Source organism: Dromiciops gliroides, chromosome 4 (assembly GCF_019393635.1).
Source record: "Dromiciops gliroides isolate mDroGli1 chromosome 4, mDroGli1.pri, whole genome shotgun sequence".
In the NCBI taxonomy this organism is placed as follows: Eukaryota; Metazoa; Chordata; class Mammalia; order Microbiotheria; family Microbiotheriidae; genus Dromiciops; species Dromiciops gliroides.
In genome coordinates, this window is record NC_057864.1 from 187,482,165 (window position 1) to 187,501,779 (window position 19,615).

General features: G+C 39.8%; 1 protein-coding gene across 1 annotated transcript in view; it reads left to right on the forward strand.

Annotated features, from left to right (window-relative positions):
- LOC122754822 (beta-1,4 N-acetylgalactosaminyltransferase 2-like) overlaps positions 1-19,615 on the forward strand; it is an 80,229-nt gene that overhangs the window by 20,277 nt on the left and 40,337 nt on the right. The window contains 2 exon segments of the mRNA XM_044003274.1: positions 9,976-10,079; positions 18,442-18,579. Of these exon segments, the coding sequence (XP_043859209.1) occupies positions 9,976-10,079; positions 18,442-18,579 (242 nt within the window).

A 19,615-nucleotide genomic window follows, 5' to 3' on the forward strand; every position in this document is an offset into this window, starting at 1 on the left:
TGTAAAACATTTCTATATTAATCATTTTATACAAGAAGACTCAAAGAAAAAAGAAAGAAAGAAAGAAAGAAAGGAAGAAAGAAAGAAAGAAAGAAAGAGAGAAAGAAAGAAAGAAAGAAAGGAAGGAAGGAAGAAAGAAAGAAAGGGAAAGAAAGGGAAAGAAAGGGAAAAATAGCATGCTTCAGTCTATATTCAGAAAGTATCGATTCTTTCTCTGGAGGCAGATAGTATGCTTCATCATGAGTTCTTTGGGATTGTCTTGGATAATTGTATTGCTGAGAATAGCTAAGTCAAAAGTTGCAGGATACAAAATAAATCCACATAAATCATCAGCATTTCTATACATCCTCAACAAAGTCCAGCAACAACAGATAGAAAGAGAAATTCCATTGAAAATAACTGTGGACAATATACCTACCAAGCAAGACAAACTGAGGAACTGTATGATCAGAACTATAAAACACTTTTCACACAAATAAAGTCAGATCTAAACAAGTAGAAAAATATTAATTGCTCATGGGTAGGCTGAGCCAATGTAATAAAAATGACAATTTTATCTAAGTTAAATTTATTTATTTAGGGCTATACCAATAAAACTACCAAAATATTTATAGATCAAGAAAAAATAATAACAAAATTAATCTGGAATAACAAAAGCTCAAAGATATCAAGGCAATTAATGAAAAAATATGAAAGAAGGTGGTCCAGCAGTACCAGATCTCAAACTGTATTATAAAGCAGTAATGATCAAAATAATCTGGTACTGGCTAAGAAATAGAGAGGTGGATCAGTGGAATAGAAGAGGTATGAATTACACTACAGTAAATGACTATAATAATCTAGTATATGCAAAGATTCAAGTTTTTGGAGCAAACTCATTATTTGACAAAAACTGCAAAACAGTATGACAGAAATTACCTATAGACCAACATCTCAACTGTATATTAAAATAAGGTCAAAATGGGTACATGATTTACATATAAATGGTGATACCATGAGCAAATTAAGAGAGCATGGAATAGTTTATCTGTCAGGTTTATGGACAGGGAAAGAATTTAGGACCAAAGAAAACATAGAGAACAATACAAAATGTAAAATAGATAATTGATTATATAAAATTTAAAAGTTTTTGCACAAACAAAACCAATGTAACCAAGATTACAAGGGAAGAAGAAAACTGAAAAAGAATGTTTGAAATAAGTATCTCTGATAAAGGCTTCATTTCTCAAATATATAGAGAACTGAGTCAAATTTATAAAAATACATGTCATTCCCCAACTGATAGATGGTCAGAGGATATGAACAGGCAGTTTTCAGACAAAGAAATCAAAGCTATCTATAATCATATGAAAAAAATGCTTGAGATCACTATTGATCAGAGAAATGCAAATTAAAACAATTCTGAGGTACCACCTCATCTCTTTCAGAGTGGCAAATACAACAAAAAAAAGGAAAAATATTAGATATTAGATGTGATATGGGAAAGCTGGGACACTAATCCATTGTTGGTGGAGTTATGAAAAGATCCAACTGCTCTGGAGAGCAATTTGGAACTATGATAAAAGGGCTATAGAACTGTGCAGACCCTTTGATGCAGCAATACCACTGTTAGGTTTATATCCCAAAGACATCCTCCAGAAGAGAAAAAGACCTATCTGTACAAAAATATTTATAGCAGCTCTTTTTTGTGGTGGCTAAGAATCAGAAATCAAAGGAATACCCATCAATTGAGGAATGGTTAAACAAGCTGTGGTATATGATGGTGATGGGATATTATGTTCTATAAGAAATGACAAGCAGGATGGTTTCAGAAAAGCCTGGAAAGACTTGTATGAACTGATGTATAGTGAAGTGAGCAGAACCAAGAGAACATTGTGAAGAGACAACAATATTGTTTGATGAAGAACTGTGGTTGATTTAACTATTGTCAGCAATACAATAATCCAAGACAATCCGAAAGGACTATTGATGAAGTATACTATCCACCTCCAAAGAAAGAACTGATATTGATTGTATACAGACTGAAGCATGCCATTTTTCACTTTCATTTTCCCCTTTTATTTAAGTTTTCTTGTATAAAATAAGTAATATGGTAATGTTTTACATAATTTGCACATGAATAACCCATATCTGATTGCTTACTGCTTCAGGGAGTGGGGGGTGGACAGGGATGGAAGAAGGGATAAAATTTGGAACTCAAAACTATAAATAAAAATGTTTATTATTTTAAAATAGCGATTTTTGGAGCATTTTTTCATATGACTATAGACAGCTTTAATTTGTTCATCTGAAAGCTGTTCATATCCTTTGACCATTTATCAATTGGGGAATGACTTGCATTTTTATAAATTTGACTCTGTTTTCTATGTATTTGAGAAATGAGACCTTTATCAGAGATAACTAATGGAGCAAAAAATTTCCCCAATTTTCAGTTTTCCTTTTAATTTTGATTGCTTTTGCAAAAATATTTTAAATTTTATATAATCAGAATTATCTATTTTACATTTTGTATTGCTCTCTATGTTTTCTTTGGTCCTAAATTCTTTCCCTGTCCATAAACCTGACAGATAAACTACTCCATGCTCTCTTAGTTTGCTCATGGTATCACCCTTTAAATGTAAATCATGTACCCGTTTTGACCTTATTTATACTGACCTTATTTATATTGACCTTATATACTGGGTGAAATGTTGGTCTATACCCAATTTCTGTCATACTGTTTTTCAGTTTTCCTAGCAGTTTTGATCAAATAATGAGTTTTTTCTTCCAAAATCTTGGATCTTTGGGTTTATCATATACTAGATTATTATAGTTGTTTACTATAGTGTAATTTGTACCTATTCTATTCTACTTATCCACCTCTCTATTTCTTAGCCAGTACCAGACTGTTTTGATCATTACTGCTTTATAATACAGTTTGAGATCTGGTACTGCTAGACCACCTTCTTTTGCAATTTTTTAAATTGATTCCCTTGATATCCTTGAGCTTTTATTCTTCCAAATGAATTTTGCTAATAATTTTTCTAGCTCTATAAAATATTTTTTGATATTTTGATTGGTATGGTACTAAATAAATGAATTTAGGTAAGATTGTCATTTTTATTATATTGGCTCAGCCTGCCCACGAGCAATTGATATTTTTCCAATCATTTCAATATGTCTTTGTGTATGTCTTTTGTAATTATGTCCATATAATTCCTGGGTTTGTCTTGGCAGGTAGGCTTCCAAGTGTTTATATTATCTACAGTTATTTTGGATGGGATTCTCTTTCTTTCTCTTGCTGCTGGACTTTGTTGGCAATGTATAGAAATGCTGTTGACTTATGTGGATTTATTTTGTATCCAGGAACTTTGCTAAAGTTGTTAATTATTTTGAGTAGTTTTTCCTTCAATTTCTTTTTCTTCTCTTTTTGTAATAGCTAACATTTCTAGTACAATATTGAATAATAGAGGTGATAATGGGCATCCTTGCTTCACCCCTGATCTTATTGGGAAGACTTCTAGCTTATCCCCATTGTAGATAATGCTTGCTGATGGTTTTAGATAGATGCTGCATATCATTTTGTATTTTTGTTTATTTGTTTTTTGTTGGTTTTTTTTTTGTGGGTCAGTGAGGGTTAAGTGACTTGCCCAGGGTCACACAGCTAGTGTCAAGTGTCTGAGACTGGATTTTGAACTCAGGTCCTCCTGAATCCAGGGCCGGTGCTTTATCCATGGTGTCCCCTAGTTGCCCCATGTTGAATATCATTTTAAGGAAAACTCCCTTTATCCTTATGTTCTCTAGTGTTTTTAATAGAAATAAGTATTGCATTTTATCAAAGGCTTTTTTGGGGAGGGTGGGGTGATGAGGGTTAAGTGACTTGTCTAGCGTCATGCAGCTAGTAAGTGTCAAGTGTCTGAGGCCTGATTTGAACTCAGGTCCTCCTGAGTGCTTTAGCCACTGCTCCACCTAGTCTTTTTTTTTTTTAATATATTAAAGTATTTTATTATTTTCCAGTTACATGTAAGGATAGTTTTAAACATTTGTTTTCATAGGATTTTTAGTTCCAAATTTTTCTCCCACCTTCTCTTCCCTCCCTTCTCCCCAAGACGAAAAGCAATCTGATATAGGTTATATACGTACAATCACATTAAACATAATTCTGCATTAGTCATCTTGTGAAAGAAGAATCAGAGCACAAGGGAAAAACCTCAAAAAAGAAGGAAAAAAAACAGCCCAAAAGTAGAAACAGTGTGGTTTAATTTGCATTCAGAATCCATAGTTCTTTTTTCTGGATGTTGAGAACATTTTCTATCGTGAGTTGCTTTCTATTCCCATTTTCTCCAGAGATCTATCATATCTAATTTTCCAGAAATCTATTCACCTCCTTATCTTCTTTCTCGTTTGTTTTTTGGTTAGAGTTATTTAGTTCTTAGAGGGGAAAGTTGAGGTCCCCCACTAGTATAGTTTTATTTGTCTATTTTCTCCTCTAGCTCATTTTGCTTCTCCTTCAGAAATTTAGATGCCATACCATTTGGTTCATAGATGTTATGTATTGATATGATTTCATTGTCTATGGTACCTTTTAGGAAGATATAATATCCTTCCTTATCTATTTTAATTGGATCTAGTTTTGCTTTTGCTTTGTCTGAGATCATGATTTTTACCCGTGATTTCTTTGCTTCAGGTGAAGCATAATAGACTCTGCTCTAGCCCCTTACTTTTACCCTGTGTGTATCTCTCTGTTTTGAATGTGTTTCTTGTAAACAACTTATTTTAGGATTTTGATTTTTGATTCGTTCTTCTATCCACTTCCATTTTATGGGTAAGTTCATCCCAATCACATTTATAATTATTTTAACTAATGTGCATTTCCCTCCATGATATTTTTCCCTTGTTTGTCGCCCCTCTTTTACCCCCACCCTGTCTCTTCTCATAGGTGTTTTACTTCTGATCATCTCCCCTAATCCACCCTCCCTTCAATCATTCCCACCACCCCCTTTATCCCCATCCCTTTTTATTTCCTTATAGGGTAAAGATAGATTTTATATTCAACTAAGTGTGTATGTTATTCCCTCTTTGAGCCAGTTCTGATGAGAGTAACATTTAAGTTTTGCTGGGGGCAGCTAGGTGGTACAGTGCAAAAACTACTGCTCTGGATTTAGGAGGACCTGAGTTCAAATCTGACCTCAGACACTTGACATTTACTAGCCGTGTGACCCTTGGCAAGTCACTTAACCCTCATTGCCCTGCAAAAAAGAAAAAAAAGAAAGAAAAAAGAAAAAAAAAAGATTAAAGCTTTGCCTATCACCTCCTCCACTTTCCCTTCCATTATAATTGTTCTTTCATGCTTCTTTTATTTGAGATAATTTACCCTATTCTACCTCCCCCCACTTTTCTTCCAGTGTAGTCTTCTTTCCTACCCATTTATTTTGGGGTTTTTTGTGTATCATCCTATCAAAGTCATCTTATATCTATACCTTTTCTCTACATATACTCTTTCTAATTGGTCTTATAAGTAATAAAGTTGTTAAGAATTACAAATATTAACTAGCCATATAGAAATATAAATAATTTAATCTTGTTGAATTTTTAATGTTTTTTCTTTCTTATTTCTTTTTTACCTTTTTATGTATCCCTTGAGTCTTGTATTTTGAGATCAAATTTTTTATTTAACTCTGGTCTTTAAATTAGAAATACTTGGGGGTAGCTAGGTGGCACAGTGGATAGAGCACCGGCCCTGGAGTCAGGAGTACCTGAGTTCAAATCCGGCCTCAGACACTTAACACACACTTACTAGCTGTGTGACCCTGGGCAAGTCACTTAACCCCAATTGCCTCACTAAAAAAAAAATAAAAGAAATTAAAAAAAAAAGAAATACTTGAAAGGCTTCTATTTCATTAAATATCATTTTTCCTTTGAAAGTTTATATTCAGTTTTGCTGGGTAGGTAATTCTTGGTTGTAAATCTAACTCCTTCGCCTTCTGCTGTATTGTATTCCAAGTCCTCCAATTCTTTAATGTGAAAGCTGCCAAATCCTGTGTAATCCTAACTGTGGCTCCATGATATTTGAATTATTTCCTTTTGGCTCCTTGCAATACTTTTTCCTTGATCTGTGAGCTCTGGAATTTCACTATGATGTTCTTGGGAGTTTTGGGATCTCTTTGAGGCAGTGATTGGTGGATTCTTTCCATTTCTATTTTCTCTTAAGGTTCTAATATATCACAGCAGCTTTCTTTGATAATTTCTTGAAAGATATTGTCCAGGCTCTCTCCCTCCTCTTCCTCCAATCATGGCTTTCAGGTAGTCCAATAATTCTTAGTTCTCCCCTGGATCTATGTTTTAGGTCAGTTGTTTTTCCACTGAGAACTTTCATATTTTCTTCTAATTTATTTTTTATTTTGTTTTATTATATCTTGATGTCTCATAGAGTCATTAGTTCCCACTTGTTCAATTCTAATTTTTAAGGAGTTGTTTTCTTCAGGGAGCTTTTGTACTTCCTTTTCCATTTGGCTAATTCTGTTCTTGTGAGATTTATTTTCCTTGATTTTTTTTGTATATCTTTTCCCATGGCATTGACTCTTTTCATGATCCTCTTGCATTACTCTCATTTCTTTTTCCAATTTTTCTTCTGCTTCTGTAATTTGCTTTTTTTTTTTGTATAATTTGCTTTTTTTTTTTTTTAGTGAGGCAATTGGGGTTAAGTGACTTGCCCAGGGTCACACAGCTAGTAAGTGTTAAGTGTCTGAGGCCGGATTGGAACTCAGGTACTCCTGACTCCAGGGCCGGTACTCTATCCACTGCGCCATCTAGCTGTCCCCTAAAAGGATTTTTAAAAGCAAATTATACGGGGGCAGCTAGGTGGCGCAGTGGATAAAGCACTGGCCCTGGATTCAGGATGACCTGAGTTCAAATTTGACCTCAGACACTTGACACTTACTAGTTGTGTGATCCTGGGAAAGTCACTTAACCCTCATTGCTCCACCCCCAAAAAAATCCTTTTAAAGCTCTTCCTGGTGTTCTTTTTGAACCTGAGACCAAATTACATTTTTCTTTGAGGCTTCTCATGTAGCTATTTTGGCATTATTGTCCTCTTCTAAGTTTATGCCTTGATCCTCCCTATCACCAGGGTAACTTTCTATAGTCAAGGTTTTTTTGTTGTTGTTGTTATTTTTCCCGCCCTTTTTCCTGGTGACTTGGTGTTTTTATTTAATAGTGGGGTTCTGGTCCTGTGCTATCCCAAGTTTTTTGTGTTGGGGCTCTGGGTCTTACTGTTGGCTTTTCACTGGGCTTTCACTAAGCTCACAGGACTTAGCTGCTTGCTTTTGTTGTAGGGTAGGCTTCTCTTCTGTCATGTATTGGAGGGTGGATCCTCCCTGTTGCCCTCCCCTGGGGGTGGGGTTTAGTTGCTGGCTGGCTCTAGGGGTGGGGCCTTGCTGCTGGGTTGCTATGGTAACAGAGTCTTTCTGGGAGCCCACTCTGGAGGGGGATCTTATTGCTGGTCGGCCCCAGTGGTGGTGCCCTGCTGCTGGGTTGCTATGAAAACAGGACCTCTCTGTTAGCAGGCCCTGGAAGAGTAATTTTGTTGCAGATCTGCCTGAGGGTTGGGGCTCCCTGCTCCTGGGTTACTATGGAAACGGAGTCTCTCTGCTGGTAGGCTCCAGGGGGAGCAGTAGGGTCCAGGCCTCCCTAGTGGCTTGTGCTGGAGTGGGGGTGGGGTGGGGCTGTGGTGTCACTGAGTAGGCCTTTGCTGTGCAGCCCAGACTGCTCACTTGATTAGGGGGCTGCTGGTTTGCAGGGGGGTGGGGCCTTGCTGGTGTATTAACCCAGACTTAGAGCATTGTTGCATGCCCCCTGCTGCTGCTGCTGCTGCTGCTCTTGGACCTTGTTTCCCTCCAACCCCAGTAAGACAGACCTTTCCTCCTAGGCTGGTAAGCTGCTTCCTGGCTCCTGGATCAATTCTGAGGAGGTTTTCTAGTTTTGGAGGGAAATTTGGGAGGGCTTCAGAGGGTTCTTTACTCACTCAGCCATCTTGGCACTGGAAACTCATCAACTTGGTATTTTTATGTGAGATTTGGGCTCTGGTCCTGCACTCACACAAGCTTCTTGTGCTGGGGCTCAGGGTCCTGCTATTATTGGCTTTCCCTAGGCTTCAAGTTGTAGCTGCCAGTGGTTGGCCCCAGGGGTGGGGCCCTTGCTGCTATGTTGCTATGGAAACTGAGCCTCTCTGCTGGTCTGCCCCAGGGGCAATGACTTGCTTTTGGGTTGCTATGGAAATAGGGCCTCTCTGATGGCAGACCCTGGGGGAGGGATCTTGCTGTTAGTTGGACCCAGGGGCATCATCTCTCTGCTGGGCTGCCCTAAGGGGTATGGTCTCACTGCTGGCTAGCCCCAAGGGTGGGGGCATCAGCAGCAACTGGGGGCAGGCCTCAGTGATGGCCTGTGTTAGGGCTGGGGCCTAGCTGTGCCACACAGACTTCTGGCTTGCCAGGGGGAGGCTGGTTTGCAGGAGGGTGGGGTCTTACTGGTGGATTGCCCCAGGCTTAGAACTCTGTTGCAGGTCCCTTGCTATGAGGCTGGTGGCTGCTGCTCCGGGGCCTTTCCTTCCACAGCAGTGAGAACCTTCCTGTTGTACTGGTAAGCTATTTCCTTCACCCTAAATCAGTTCTGAGGTGGTTTTCAAGTTGTTTGGAGAGGAATTTTGGAGGGTCCTAGGGGATTCCTTCCTCACTTCTCCATCTTGGCCCAAACCCATGTCTTTTCATGTAGAGAAATCAAATAATATATGTTGGATGCTTTGCAAACCCTCCTATTTAAATGTAAGTTGTTATTAGCTCATTGTCCCATTGAGTCTTGATTAAATGTTTCTGCTACTCAAAGCACTCTGGTGCTTCAAGTTACATCCATATCCTGGTCTTTCAAAAAATTTAATTTACTTCTTTTTTCCTATTAACCAGCATTTATTGGGGTGGCTAGGTGGTGCAGTGGATAGAGCACCAGCCCTGGAGTCAGGAGGACCTGAGTTCAAATCCGGCCTCTGACACTTAACACTTACTAGCTGTGTGACCCTGGGCAAGTCACTTAACCCCAATTGCCTCACTAAAAAAACCAAAAAATCCACAAGCATTTATTATCTTTCCTTCCTGCTTCCTTCCATTGAAACAACAGAAAACAAAACAAAACAAAATGCCATTTGTTTCATAATTGGTGCTTTGGAATCATAGTTGGGCACTGTGTTGATCAAGTTTTTTTTTTTTCCTTTTGTGGGAGGGTTGAGTGACTTGCCCAGGGTCACACAGCTAGGAAGTGTCAAGTGTCCGAGGTCAGATTTGAACTCAAGTCCTCCTGAATCCAGGGCTGGTGCTTTATCTACTGTACCACCTAGCTGCCCTGATCAAGTTTTAAATCTTTCAGTTATCTGCCTTTACAATGTTGTTATTGTATAAATGGTTCTCCTTACTCTGCTCACTTCCTTCTGCATCAGTTCATACATCTTCCCCAGCTTCTCTGAAACCATCCCTTTCATTATTTCTTAGAGTGCAAGAGTATTCCATCATATTAATATGTCACAAGTTGGTCATTGTAAACCACAAGAGAGCAGGGGCAGTATTTCTTTTGTATAACCAGTTTCCAGCATGACATCATACTAAGACTTTTTGGAGATGGCAATGGGGAATGAAATAAATTTTCAACAATACATGTTTCTGGGGCAGCTAGGTGGCGCAGTGGATAGAGCACCGGCCCTGGATTCAGGAGGACCTGAGTTCAAATCCGGCCTCAGACACTTAACACTTACTAGCTGTGTGACCCTGGGCAAGTCACTTAACCCCAGTTGCCTCACCAAAAAAAACCCCAAAACAACAAAAAACCCCAATACATGTTTCTTCCAACAGTTGAAAAACCCAGTGACAAATGGATTATTCCAAGAAGATGCTGCTGATAGCTCTGCTGTTAGCTATTTTACTCTTTCTCTTCTGGGTTATCTTGGACTTCCAGATTAAATTAAAACCATTCTTGGATACCCAGGATGTTGCTCCCTCTGCCCTGAAGCTTCTGCCTGAAGAGGAACTCAGAGACATCTTTACATATGAAGGAATCAGGTAAGTGTCTGCCACCCCTAATCTTGCTGGACTCTCTGGTTCTATCTCCTTCCATTGTCAAAGATGAGTCATTCTGGTAATGAAAGCGATTTTACAGAGGGAGGGTTATCTGGTTGTCTCTGGACCAAACACTAAAGTGTGGTGTCTTCAGGAGAATATCTCTGGTTTGGAAGTTAATGACTCTCTCTTCTGTAGGAGATGATATGACCCCTTCAGGACTCTTGAGGGGATATTGGACTGAAGCTGTTATAGCAAGGATAGATATTAGGGATCCATCATTAAGAACTTATTGACTGGGGGCAGCTAGGTGGCGCAGTGGATAGAGCACCGGCCCTGGAGTCAGGAGTACCTGAGTTCAAATCCGGCCTCAGACACTTAACACACACTTACTAGCTGTGTGACCCTGGGCAAGTCACTTAACCCCAATTGCCTCACTAAAAAAAAAAAAAAAAAAAAAAAAGAACTTATTGACTGAAGTTAGAATAGATTTAATCAAAAGAGAAAAATAGAGAAACTACATTATGTGTTGGCAATTTTTTCAATATTGTTTTAGACCACTTAAAATAACTAGACCATATAAAATACCCGAGTGTATACCTGCCAAAGCACATGCAGTAACTGTTTGAGCATAAACATAAAATACTTTTTATACAAATAAATTTGGATCCAAATAATTGAAGGAATATTTAGTGTTCATAGGTAGGTAAAGCCAAGATAATTTTTTTTCAATATATATATATTTCTTTGCGAGGACAATGAGGGTTAAGTGACTTGCCCAGGGTCACACAGCTAGTAAGTGTCAAGTGTCTGAGGCCAGATTTGAAACCAGATCCTCCTGAATCCAGGGCTGGTGCTTTATGGACTGGGCCACTTAGCTGCCCCCTCAATATAATTTTTTTTTTTTTTTTTAGTGAGGCAATGGGGGTTAAGTGACTTGCCCAGGGTCACACAGCTAGTAAGTGTTAAGTGTCTGAGGTCAGATTTGAACTCAGGTACTCCTGAATCCAGGGCCAATGCTTTAACCACTGCACCATCTAGCTGCCCCCCTCAATATAATTTTTAAAATGACAATTTAACCTAACTAATCCTAACTAATCCTCAATGTCATCCTACTTAAATTACGAAAAAATTATTTTACTGAGTTAGAAAAACATAATAACAAAATTCATTTGGAAGAACAAAAGGTCAGGAACTTCAAAGAAACCAGGAAAAAAGATGTAAAGGAAACAGTTTCAGTGGTTTTAACTAAATTATAAGGTGAGAGCAGTGTCGAAGTATAAAATGGATGATTTTGGTTATTTTAAATGAAAATTTTCTTGTATAAATAAAACCTATGTCGCCAAGAATAGAAAGAATGCAGAAAATTTGGGGGAAACTTTCATGGATAATCTCTCAGAGAAGATGTGATTGGGTTGGAATACTGATGTGGTATAGGAAAAGATGAGTTGGTTGACGTGGAAGGGGATGGAAAGACTAGGACTGGTGAAGGAAGATGCTACCTTCAGAGACTGGTGATAAGTGGAAGTAAGCATAGTACAGTCTTACATATATGTGTATTAGTATATATGTGTATATATGTATATATATGTATATATCCACATTTAATTGAAACCTTCTATGGGGGGGAGGGGAAAATAATAAAGTAAAAACTGCAGAGCAGAGGACAAAAGAAAACCAGCAAGGAAGCAAAGCCAGGCAGCTGTGAAAACAATGTGTAGTATTTATTACATAGGGTTTGTTTATTTGTTTGTTTGTTTTTTAGTGAGGCAATTGGGGTTAAGTGACTTGCCCAGGGTCTCACAGCTAGTAAGTGTTAAGTGTCTGAGGCCAGATTTGAACTCAGGTCCTCCTGACTCCAGGGCCGGTGCTCTATCCACTGTGCCACCTAGCTGCCCCTACATAGATTTTCTTGAAATGGAAATTTATTAATTTATGTTGAATCTTCATCCTGTGTTCGGCTTTGTACATAGCAACATTTTTTTCTTTTCTCGTTTTTGTATTTAAGTTCAAAATTTTTTTTTTAATTTACAAAAAAAAGAGAACTAACTAAATAGGTGACACTGAGATAGTGATTGTATGTGTGTGTGCGCGTGTGAGAGAGACAGACAGAAAGACAGAGACACAGAAAGAGATAGAGACAGAGAGAGAGAGAGACACAGACACAGAGACAGAGAGGTATTGTCTTCTCTGGGGAGTGTTAAGCATGACAGTCGTTAAACTTCTTAAGGTCAGTATATATGGTTACTTTAACTTTTCCTCTTTCTTAGTGCCTAGCACAGTATATTGTATAATAAATGTTTATTGAATGAATGTATGGACTTTTATCCTGGCATGGAATATGATGTGGGTGTGTGCTTTGGGGGAGGAGCTGTTGTTTGTTTGTCCTTCGTTCTTCAAGAGGACTGTGACAGATGTCATGACTTACAATCAATTGGATTTAAGTGAGGAAGGGCTGTGCAAAGTCACTACCCTCACTCTCTCCTCTGGAGCCATCTGGGTCCAGTGGCAAGACCTATATCAGGACGACTGGAGAGAGCCCCGGATGTTTTAAGGCAATTGGGGTTAAGTGACTTGCCCAGGGTCACACAGTTAGTAAGTGTCTGAGGTGGGATTTGAATTCAGGTCCTCCCAACTTCAGGGCCAGAGCTCTATCCACTGCACCACCTAGCTGCCCCAAGGCAGGAGGAGCATTGCTTAGAGGCAGAGGTCTAGATGAAATAGCCTCTTTAGGAACCTGGAGCTAGGCTTGAAGCTGATGGTGAAGGACCCAGCAGATGCTGATGTCAGTACTCAGTTCTAGAGGTACCAGAGAATTTGAGAACAGGAGAGTTGCTTCTGGATAATGTCTGTTCCTAGTTTAGAGTTTCAAATGCAGCTAGAGGCAGCTGAAAGAATGAATAATAGGGTTGGGTAGAAAGCCTGGCCTTTGCATCTTTTTAGGAATGATATCTTTAGATGTAGGGTGAAGGACAGAGAGATGGTGACAGTTACTTCAAAGTCCCTTACGTGAGCTGTTAGAAAATGGAACCTGATACCTGGCTTCTAGGCCCAGCTCTGTCTCATCCTCTGTGATATGGGAAGCCGGGGGGACAGAAAACTTAGAAGATTTCTCTTAAAGTAGAGGAAATAGGAGGCTTCCAAAGGGAAATTAGTTGATAAATCTGGTGCCCAGGTGTTAAAGCCTGGGACTAGTTTAATATGCTGCACTTGGAAGGCTGGGGGTATTGGGATTTGAAAGGAAAGCCTGGGGAGAAACTCATTTGCCTGAATTAGCCAAAGGAAGGACTTTGAAATATAGGTGGTGGAAATTAAGGGAGACAATTTTGAATAGGCAAGACCTTCCCAATGCCTGCTCCCACCCAATGCCGAGTTTGCTCTCGGGCCATCTGTTTAGATGATAGATTCTAGAGGTAGATGAGTTAATCGAATTCCTTTATCTTACTTATAGTTGAGGGCAGTGAGGACCCGAGAGGGGAAGTTTCAGAGCAAGTTGGTAGAACAACTGGAACAAGAACCCATAGCTTCTCAGTCCCATTCCAGAGCATCCCTATTACTGTTTTGCTGTTCTACTCTTCGCATACCTCTCTTCTTCCTCTCCTGTGCTGATATTGCTGCAAGTCACTCCACATCTCTACCTCTCAATCTTCTCATCTGTAATACAGAGAATTCTGGCAAATCTGAACAAAAGTTTATGACCATGCGTGGTTTGTAATATTTTGATGTGGCTTCTCTTTGTGCTCAGTGAAAGTTAAACCTGATTAAGCCATTTCGGGGCAACTGATGATCATGCTGGGGAGGGGTGGAGGGAAGGTTCAGAGAGAGAGAGAGAGAGAGAGAGAGAGAGAGAGAGAGAGAGAGAGAGAGACACTGTGATGACCCCAGGGCTATGTATGCTATCACCCCCTTCTCACTCACACTAGGATATCCTTGCATAGGGTGGTGATTGTTGCAGTGATATTTAAGGTGTTTAAGGTGGAAGGAGGTTTACTTGAAACCATTTAGAGGGGTTCTACAATAGTTAATATATATCCTTGTCCTGGAGTGGTCCTGCAGAATCAATTGGGATGCTTGTGGTAGGTAGCCAGAAACATCTCAAACTTTCTTCTAGCCTTTTTTGATATCTGAATCAATTCCAGGCCACCAGATGTAGCTTCTAGCCAGTGCTTTCATGTGAACAATTCCCAGATGTGGTGTTTGTAATGTGGCCAAGAAAATGTGACAATTGCCTTCAGAAATCACAATGGAATTGCCTCATAAAAGTCATCCTCCATGGGCAAATAACTCATGTGGACAGCTTGCAAATGGCTTGAATTCCTCAGGCACTTTATCTGTTGCATCTCTCTTTCCCCTGTCCCCCTTTTCTATTCGGTTTGTCAGCACTCATGGTGCTGACCCAGCTATACAGTTGGGCTCACACATGGCTCAGTGGTGAGAATGCCCCTATTCTCACAACTTTGCCAAACACCTAGATGCTGTGGGAGAGTGGGCCACTCATGAAGCACAGATGCTGGTTCTAGGCACCACTGAGGCATGGCTGCTGATAGGGACAATATAACTGCCTATCATAAAAGTCTTGCAAGTTCATGAAGGCCAACAAGTATATCCCACCCATTGTCAGTTATTGCCCCCTGGAACATTATTTCTCCCAGTGGGGTATTGTGGAACCAATTGAGTTTATTAGGCAGAGATATGCTTATATAGGAGAATGGAATAGAGGGGGAAGGATTGAGATCCAAGGCTTGGGCCAGTTTGAGATACTGTACAATGAATTGCCTTATTTGATTGATCAGCCTGAAGGGAGAGGTCAAGGGAGGTCTTAGAATGCCAAGATTCTGGGCCATGGTAACGATGGGATTGGTGGGGGCAGAAGGCTGAAGTTATCAAGATCTGATGTTGCTTTGCCTTGTTTGTAGAAACACAAAGCAAAAAACTCCAATGCTCCATAAGTGGTGATCGTGAAGTCAGAGGCTTATCCTTTGGACAGAGTCCCATAATAGGCTTCAGAGTGTTGTGGTTTCCTATGGATGGGTTTAAACTCTTTCTATGAGGCAGATGGTGATTTCTATAGGTTCCCTCATGCTATGTGACTTCTGGCCAAGTGCGTACTTCCAAAGATTCTTCTTGAAAGTTCTGCCCAACACACTGGAGGCCTTCCTCTCCATCTTTTAATATTATCAATAAATCAGTATACTTCTGTCATTTCGTTCTTCATTCATGACAAGTTCATTTCCTAGCTATAAGAGGTGATGTCATGGTATCCTATAATTAGGGTGCAAGGGTCAGAAACCATCTAGTCCAATCTCTTATTTTACAGGTAAGGAAACTGACATTCACAGAGCAACTCCCTGGAACTTCTCTGCTAAAGTCAGATTTCTACCCCACCCTACCTTTCTACTGTACACATTGGGCAAAACTCCAACATATCTGCAGTTGAATAAATCCTCCCACAATATATAATCCCCCCCAAGAGGTCAGCAAAGCAGCATGAGACAAAGAACATATAAAAAGTAGTACAGGGGCAGCTAGGTGGCGCAGTGGATAGAGCACCGGCCCCGGAGTCAGGAAGACCTGAGTTCAAATCCGGCCTCAGACACTTAACACTTACTAGCTGTGTGACCCTGGGCAAGTCACTTAACCCCAATTGCCTCACTTAAAAAAAAAAAAAGTAGTACAATCGGAGGCTTTAAGCAGTTCTGTGTTCCAGCAAGTTCCAAAGGTCATTACTGCTGGCCCGGTAGTAACATCTGGAGTTACCAGAGCTCTAAGGTCTTGTGGTTCTTGTTGCTGGATTGTAGTATCCACGTTCTGCACCTAAAATGGAAAAGAACCAACCACCCAAACACAAAGACCAAAACCCTGAGTCCATTTCTCAAGGTCACGGGACATAAGGGTAAGGGGAAAAGGGCCCTTCCCTGCTCATCATATTCATGGCACCCCTACTCTTAGTGAATGAAGGAGTCCTCCCCCGTTGGACACCACTAAAAAATTAAGTACAGAATTAATTAAGTAAGTACTTAATGTTATTTGATGGTAATATTCTCCATGACACGGACACAATTTGTAGGTAATTACAAGACACTCAGCGACATCAATTATAAAATGACAGCCATTGGGATAGTTGGGAAATATTTTTCTTGACTCCAGTTGGGACACTGGATGCCTATTGGGATCCTTCCATTGATCTTGATGAAAAGCCCTTTCTTGATTCATCATGTTTCCAATAGAGGAATGGTCTCTTATTTTTGTTTTTGTCCTCTAACCACTTAGCACATGCTTGTCAAACAAAGACCAGTGCCTTCTGGTCATGGGATATTTCCTGTTAATCATGGCTCCTATATCGTGTGTTGAGTCATCATGGGTAGGGAACAGGGCATTCTATTCACTGCGACATCTTGGAGTGCCATCGTGAATCTGACCACTCTGGAAAATGACCCTGTGCCAATGAGTAAATGGCAACAGTGCTGAGGCTGCCCCTCTGAGTAACACTGAATTCACATTCCTGGTTTCTCACTCGCGCATCGGTATTTATAAATGAGAGGCAATACTCGGGTTGAAAGAGTGCTGTGCTTGGAATCAGGCTCCCTATGTTCCAGCACTGTTTCTGCTATTCATTAGCTGGGAAAACTTGGGTCTTGTCCAAGGTCACGTCATCTTTTTGCACCTCAGTTTTCTCATCTGTAAAATGGCAGAGCTAGACCAGATGGTTTCTTAAAGTGAGGTTCAGCTCTAGATCTCATGATTCTGCGGCTTCTTGAAGTCTTTTTGTTAGTCTAACACCCCTTCTATGGTACTTCCCTAGGTGGCATTCACATTCATGGCAGATGCTACCTCAGGTTCTAGGGGTAAGCCTGTGAAGCTTTACTTCTAAAATTATACCTCACAAGGCCCCACTGATGTTTTTTTCCCCATTAGCAACTAGCCAGTAGACATAATTAGCTCTTAGCAAAGGCTAAGATGGCCTAATTAAGAATATCACTAAAACATTCTTCCCCAAGATATGAGACAGAGACACAACAGCCATGGGAAGGATGGGTTAAAACCTATAGTACAATGATTAACGAATGCATATGTAAGGTATATGTGTTGCAAAAGCAGCTCACAACACCTGGTACTGTAAGACCTGGTGATTATCTTTTAGTAGTTTTTATACAGTTCCCTTAGGCACGCTATTTCTGCTAGGTGGATTGCTCACCTGAGGCCCTTTCCAGTGAATTCTTTCTTTTTTTGAGGCAAATAAGGGTTAGGTGACTTGTCTAGGGTCACACAGCTAGTAAGTGTCTGAGGCTAAATTTGAATTTAGGTCCTCTTGACTCCAGGGCCAGTGTCTACTGCACCATCTAGCTGCTCTACCCCCACCCCCCACTTCTTTTCATAACTGATTCTCTTCTCTCTGTGTAACGGAAGGGCAATATGAACAAATATGCTCATATATAGCCTGGTTGAGTGACTGGGAATTGCAAATGTATAACTGAGCCTTTCAGGATTGAAGCTGTGTTGTTGAAAGCCCTTCCTCCCCAAGTCCATTTAGATCCCTAAAACATAATCTCATATCTTGATCTCTTCTTGAGCCTGAAATCTTTTCTTCCAGGCAAGGGGAGAGTCTGTTTACTTTTGTTTCAAATGTTTACTTTTTCTTTGAGTGGGGTGGGAAACTTCCTTTTTGTTGTTGTTTAAAAAAACAGAATCTAACCACTGGGGGGGGGGGAATAAAAATAAATTTGATTTTCAGTTCCTGATTCTCTCCTTCCCTCTTCCTCCTCCCTATAGTGTTGAGAAGGCAGGAAATATAATAGCCATTATACATATGAAATCATGCAAAACATATTTCCACATTAGCTATATTGGAAAAAAAAAAGGTAAGAAAAATAAAGTGACAAAAATGTGTCAATCTGTATTCAGAGTTCATCACTTCTCTCTCAGGAGGTGGATAGCATTTTTCATCATGAGTCCTTTGGAGTTATCATGGATTGTTGCATTGATCAGAGTAGCTGAGTTTTTCACAATTGATCATCATTACTGATTGATTTTTTTTTTTGTCTTTGTATCCTAGTGCTTCACAGAGAGTCTATAATATAATAGGTACTTATTGAAAGTTCAGGGGCAGCTAGATGGCGCAGTGGATAGAGCACCGGCCCTGGAGTCAGGAGTACCTGAGTTCAAATCCGGCCTCAGACACTTAACACTTACTAGCTGTGTGACCCTGGGCAAGTCACTTAACCCCAATTGCCTCACTAAAAAAAAAAAAAAGAAAGTTCATTGATTGATTGGTTGATCTTGGGAATAAATGACTAGGTGTGTTGGATTTTCCAACTTCCTTACCCTATTGTACCTGTATTTACAATCCGTCCTTTTCTTTCTCCAGTCTATTGCCGCAAAAGCAGTGTAAATGTGAAGTCATGGAGGGTATAAAAAGTTACAATTTTCAGGATGCCTACAGCCGGGATGACCTCAGTGAAGTAAAAGCAAGAAGACAGGTCGAGTTTAAACACTTCCAGAGGAGGTAATGTGGACAGGATTCTCTGCAACATCATTCTTGTTATATTCTGAGAGGAAGGGGCTTACAAAGAAAACAACTGAATTGCCTAAGAAGTCAGAAATTGTGTTTCAGGCAGGGTTGGACTACCTTTGCCTTAGGCAACAGACATATTATCCTGGGTCCAGGCTTCTGGGAGGGCCCCAAGAGGAAGAATTGTTAATACCTCTTCCCCTTTCCCCTTTCTCAGGTTCTATACACGGGTTCTGTCTCTGCTCAAAAACACTTGGTGAGGGAGGACTGGATCAATGAGAGACAGGGGAGAAGGAATCAAAAAGGGAAAAAAGAAACTTTGGGAGGGAGAGTGAGGCAGGAAAAATCCATCTGGAACTTAAATATTCTGTAGGTATTGATGGCTTGGTATGTGTGTGTGTGTGTGTGTGTGTGTATGTACCCCCTCACACATTATACCCACATATATATATTCCCCCATACATACATATATACATACACAAGTATACCCCACATACATATACATCCATACATATACCCTTCATATATATCCATGCACTTATACTCACACATATATACATATGTACATTCACACATACACAATATACATATATATAATAGAAAATTTATACTACATATATATGTGTGTATAAATTATGCATAAACAATTTCCAAGAAAGCTCCTCAGTCACCAACACTGATGAAGGCCCTTGTAAGCAGAACTCTGAGGGTTGGGGGAGAGAATCTCAGGGGAAAAGAAGAAGGGGCCCTGTTCTCAATGATCTCTCAGGCTTATGAGCCAAATTGTAGAAATCTCTTTGGATGAGCATTTTACCAGGTTTGAAGACTGTTTCTTTATCATATAGAATAACAGTAATAATAGTGAGCATTTATATGGCACTTTAAGGTTTGCAAAGTGCTTTACGAATATTATCTCATTTTATTTTCAGAATAACCCTGGGAGGTGGTTGGGTGCTATTATTATCCTCATTTTAGAAATAAGAAAGCTGAGGCAGATGGATGTTAAGTGACTTGTTTAAGGTCATATAAC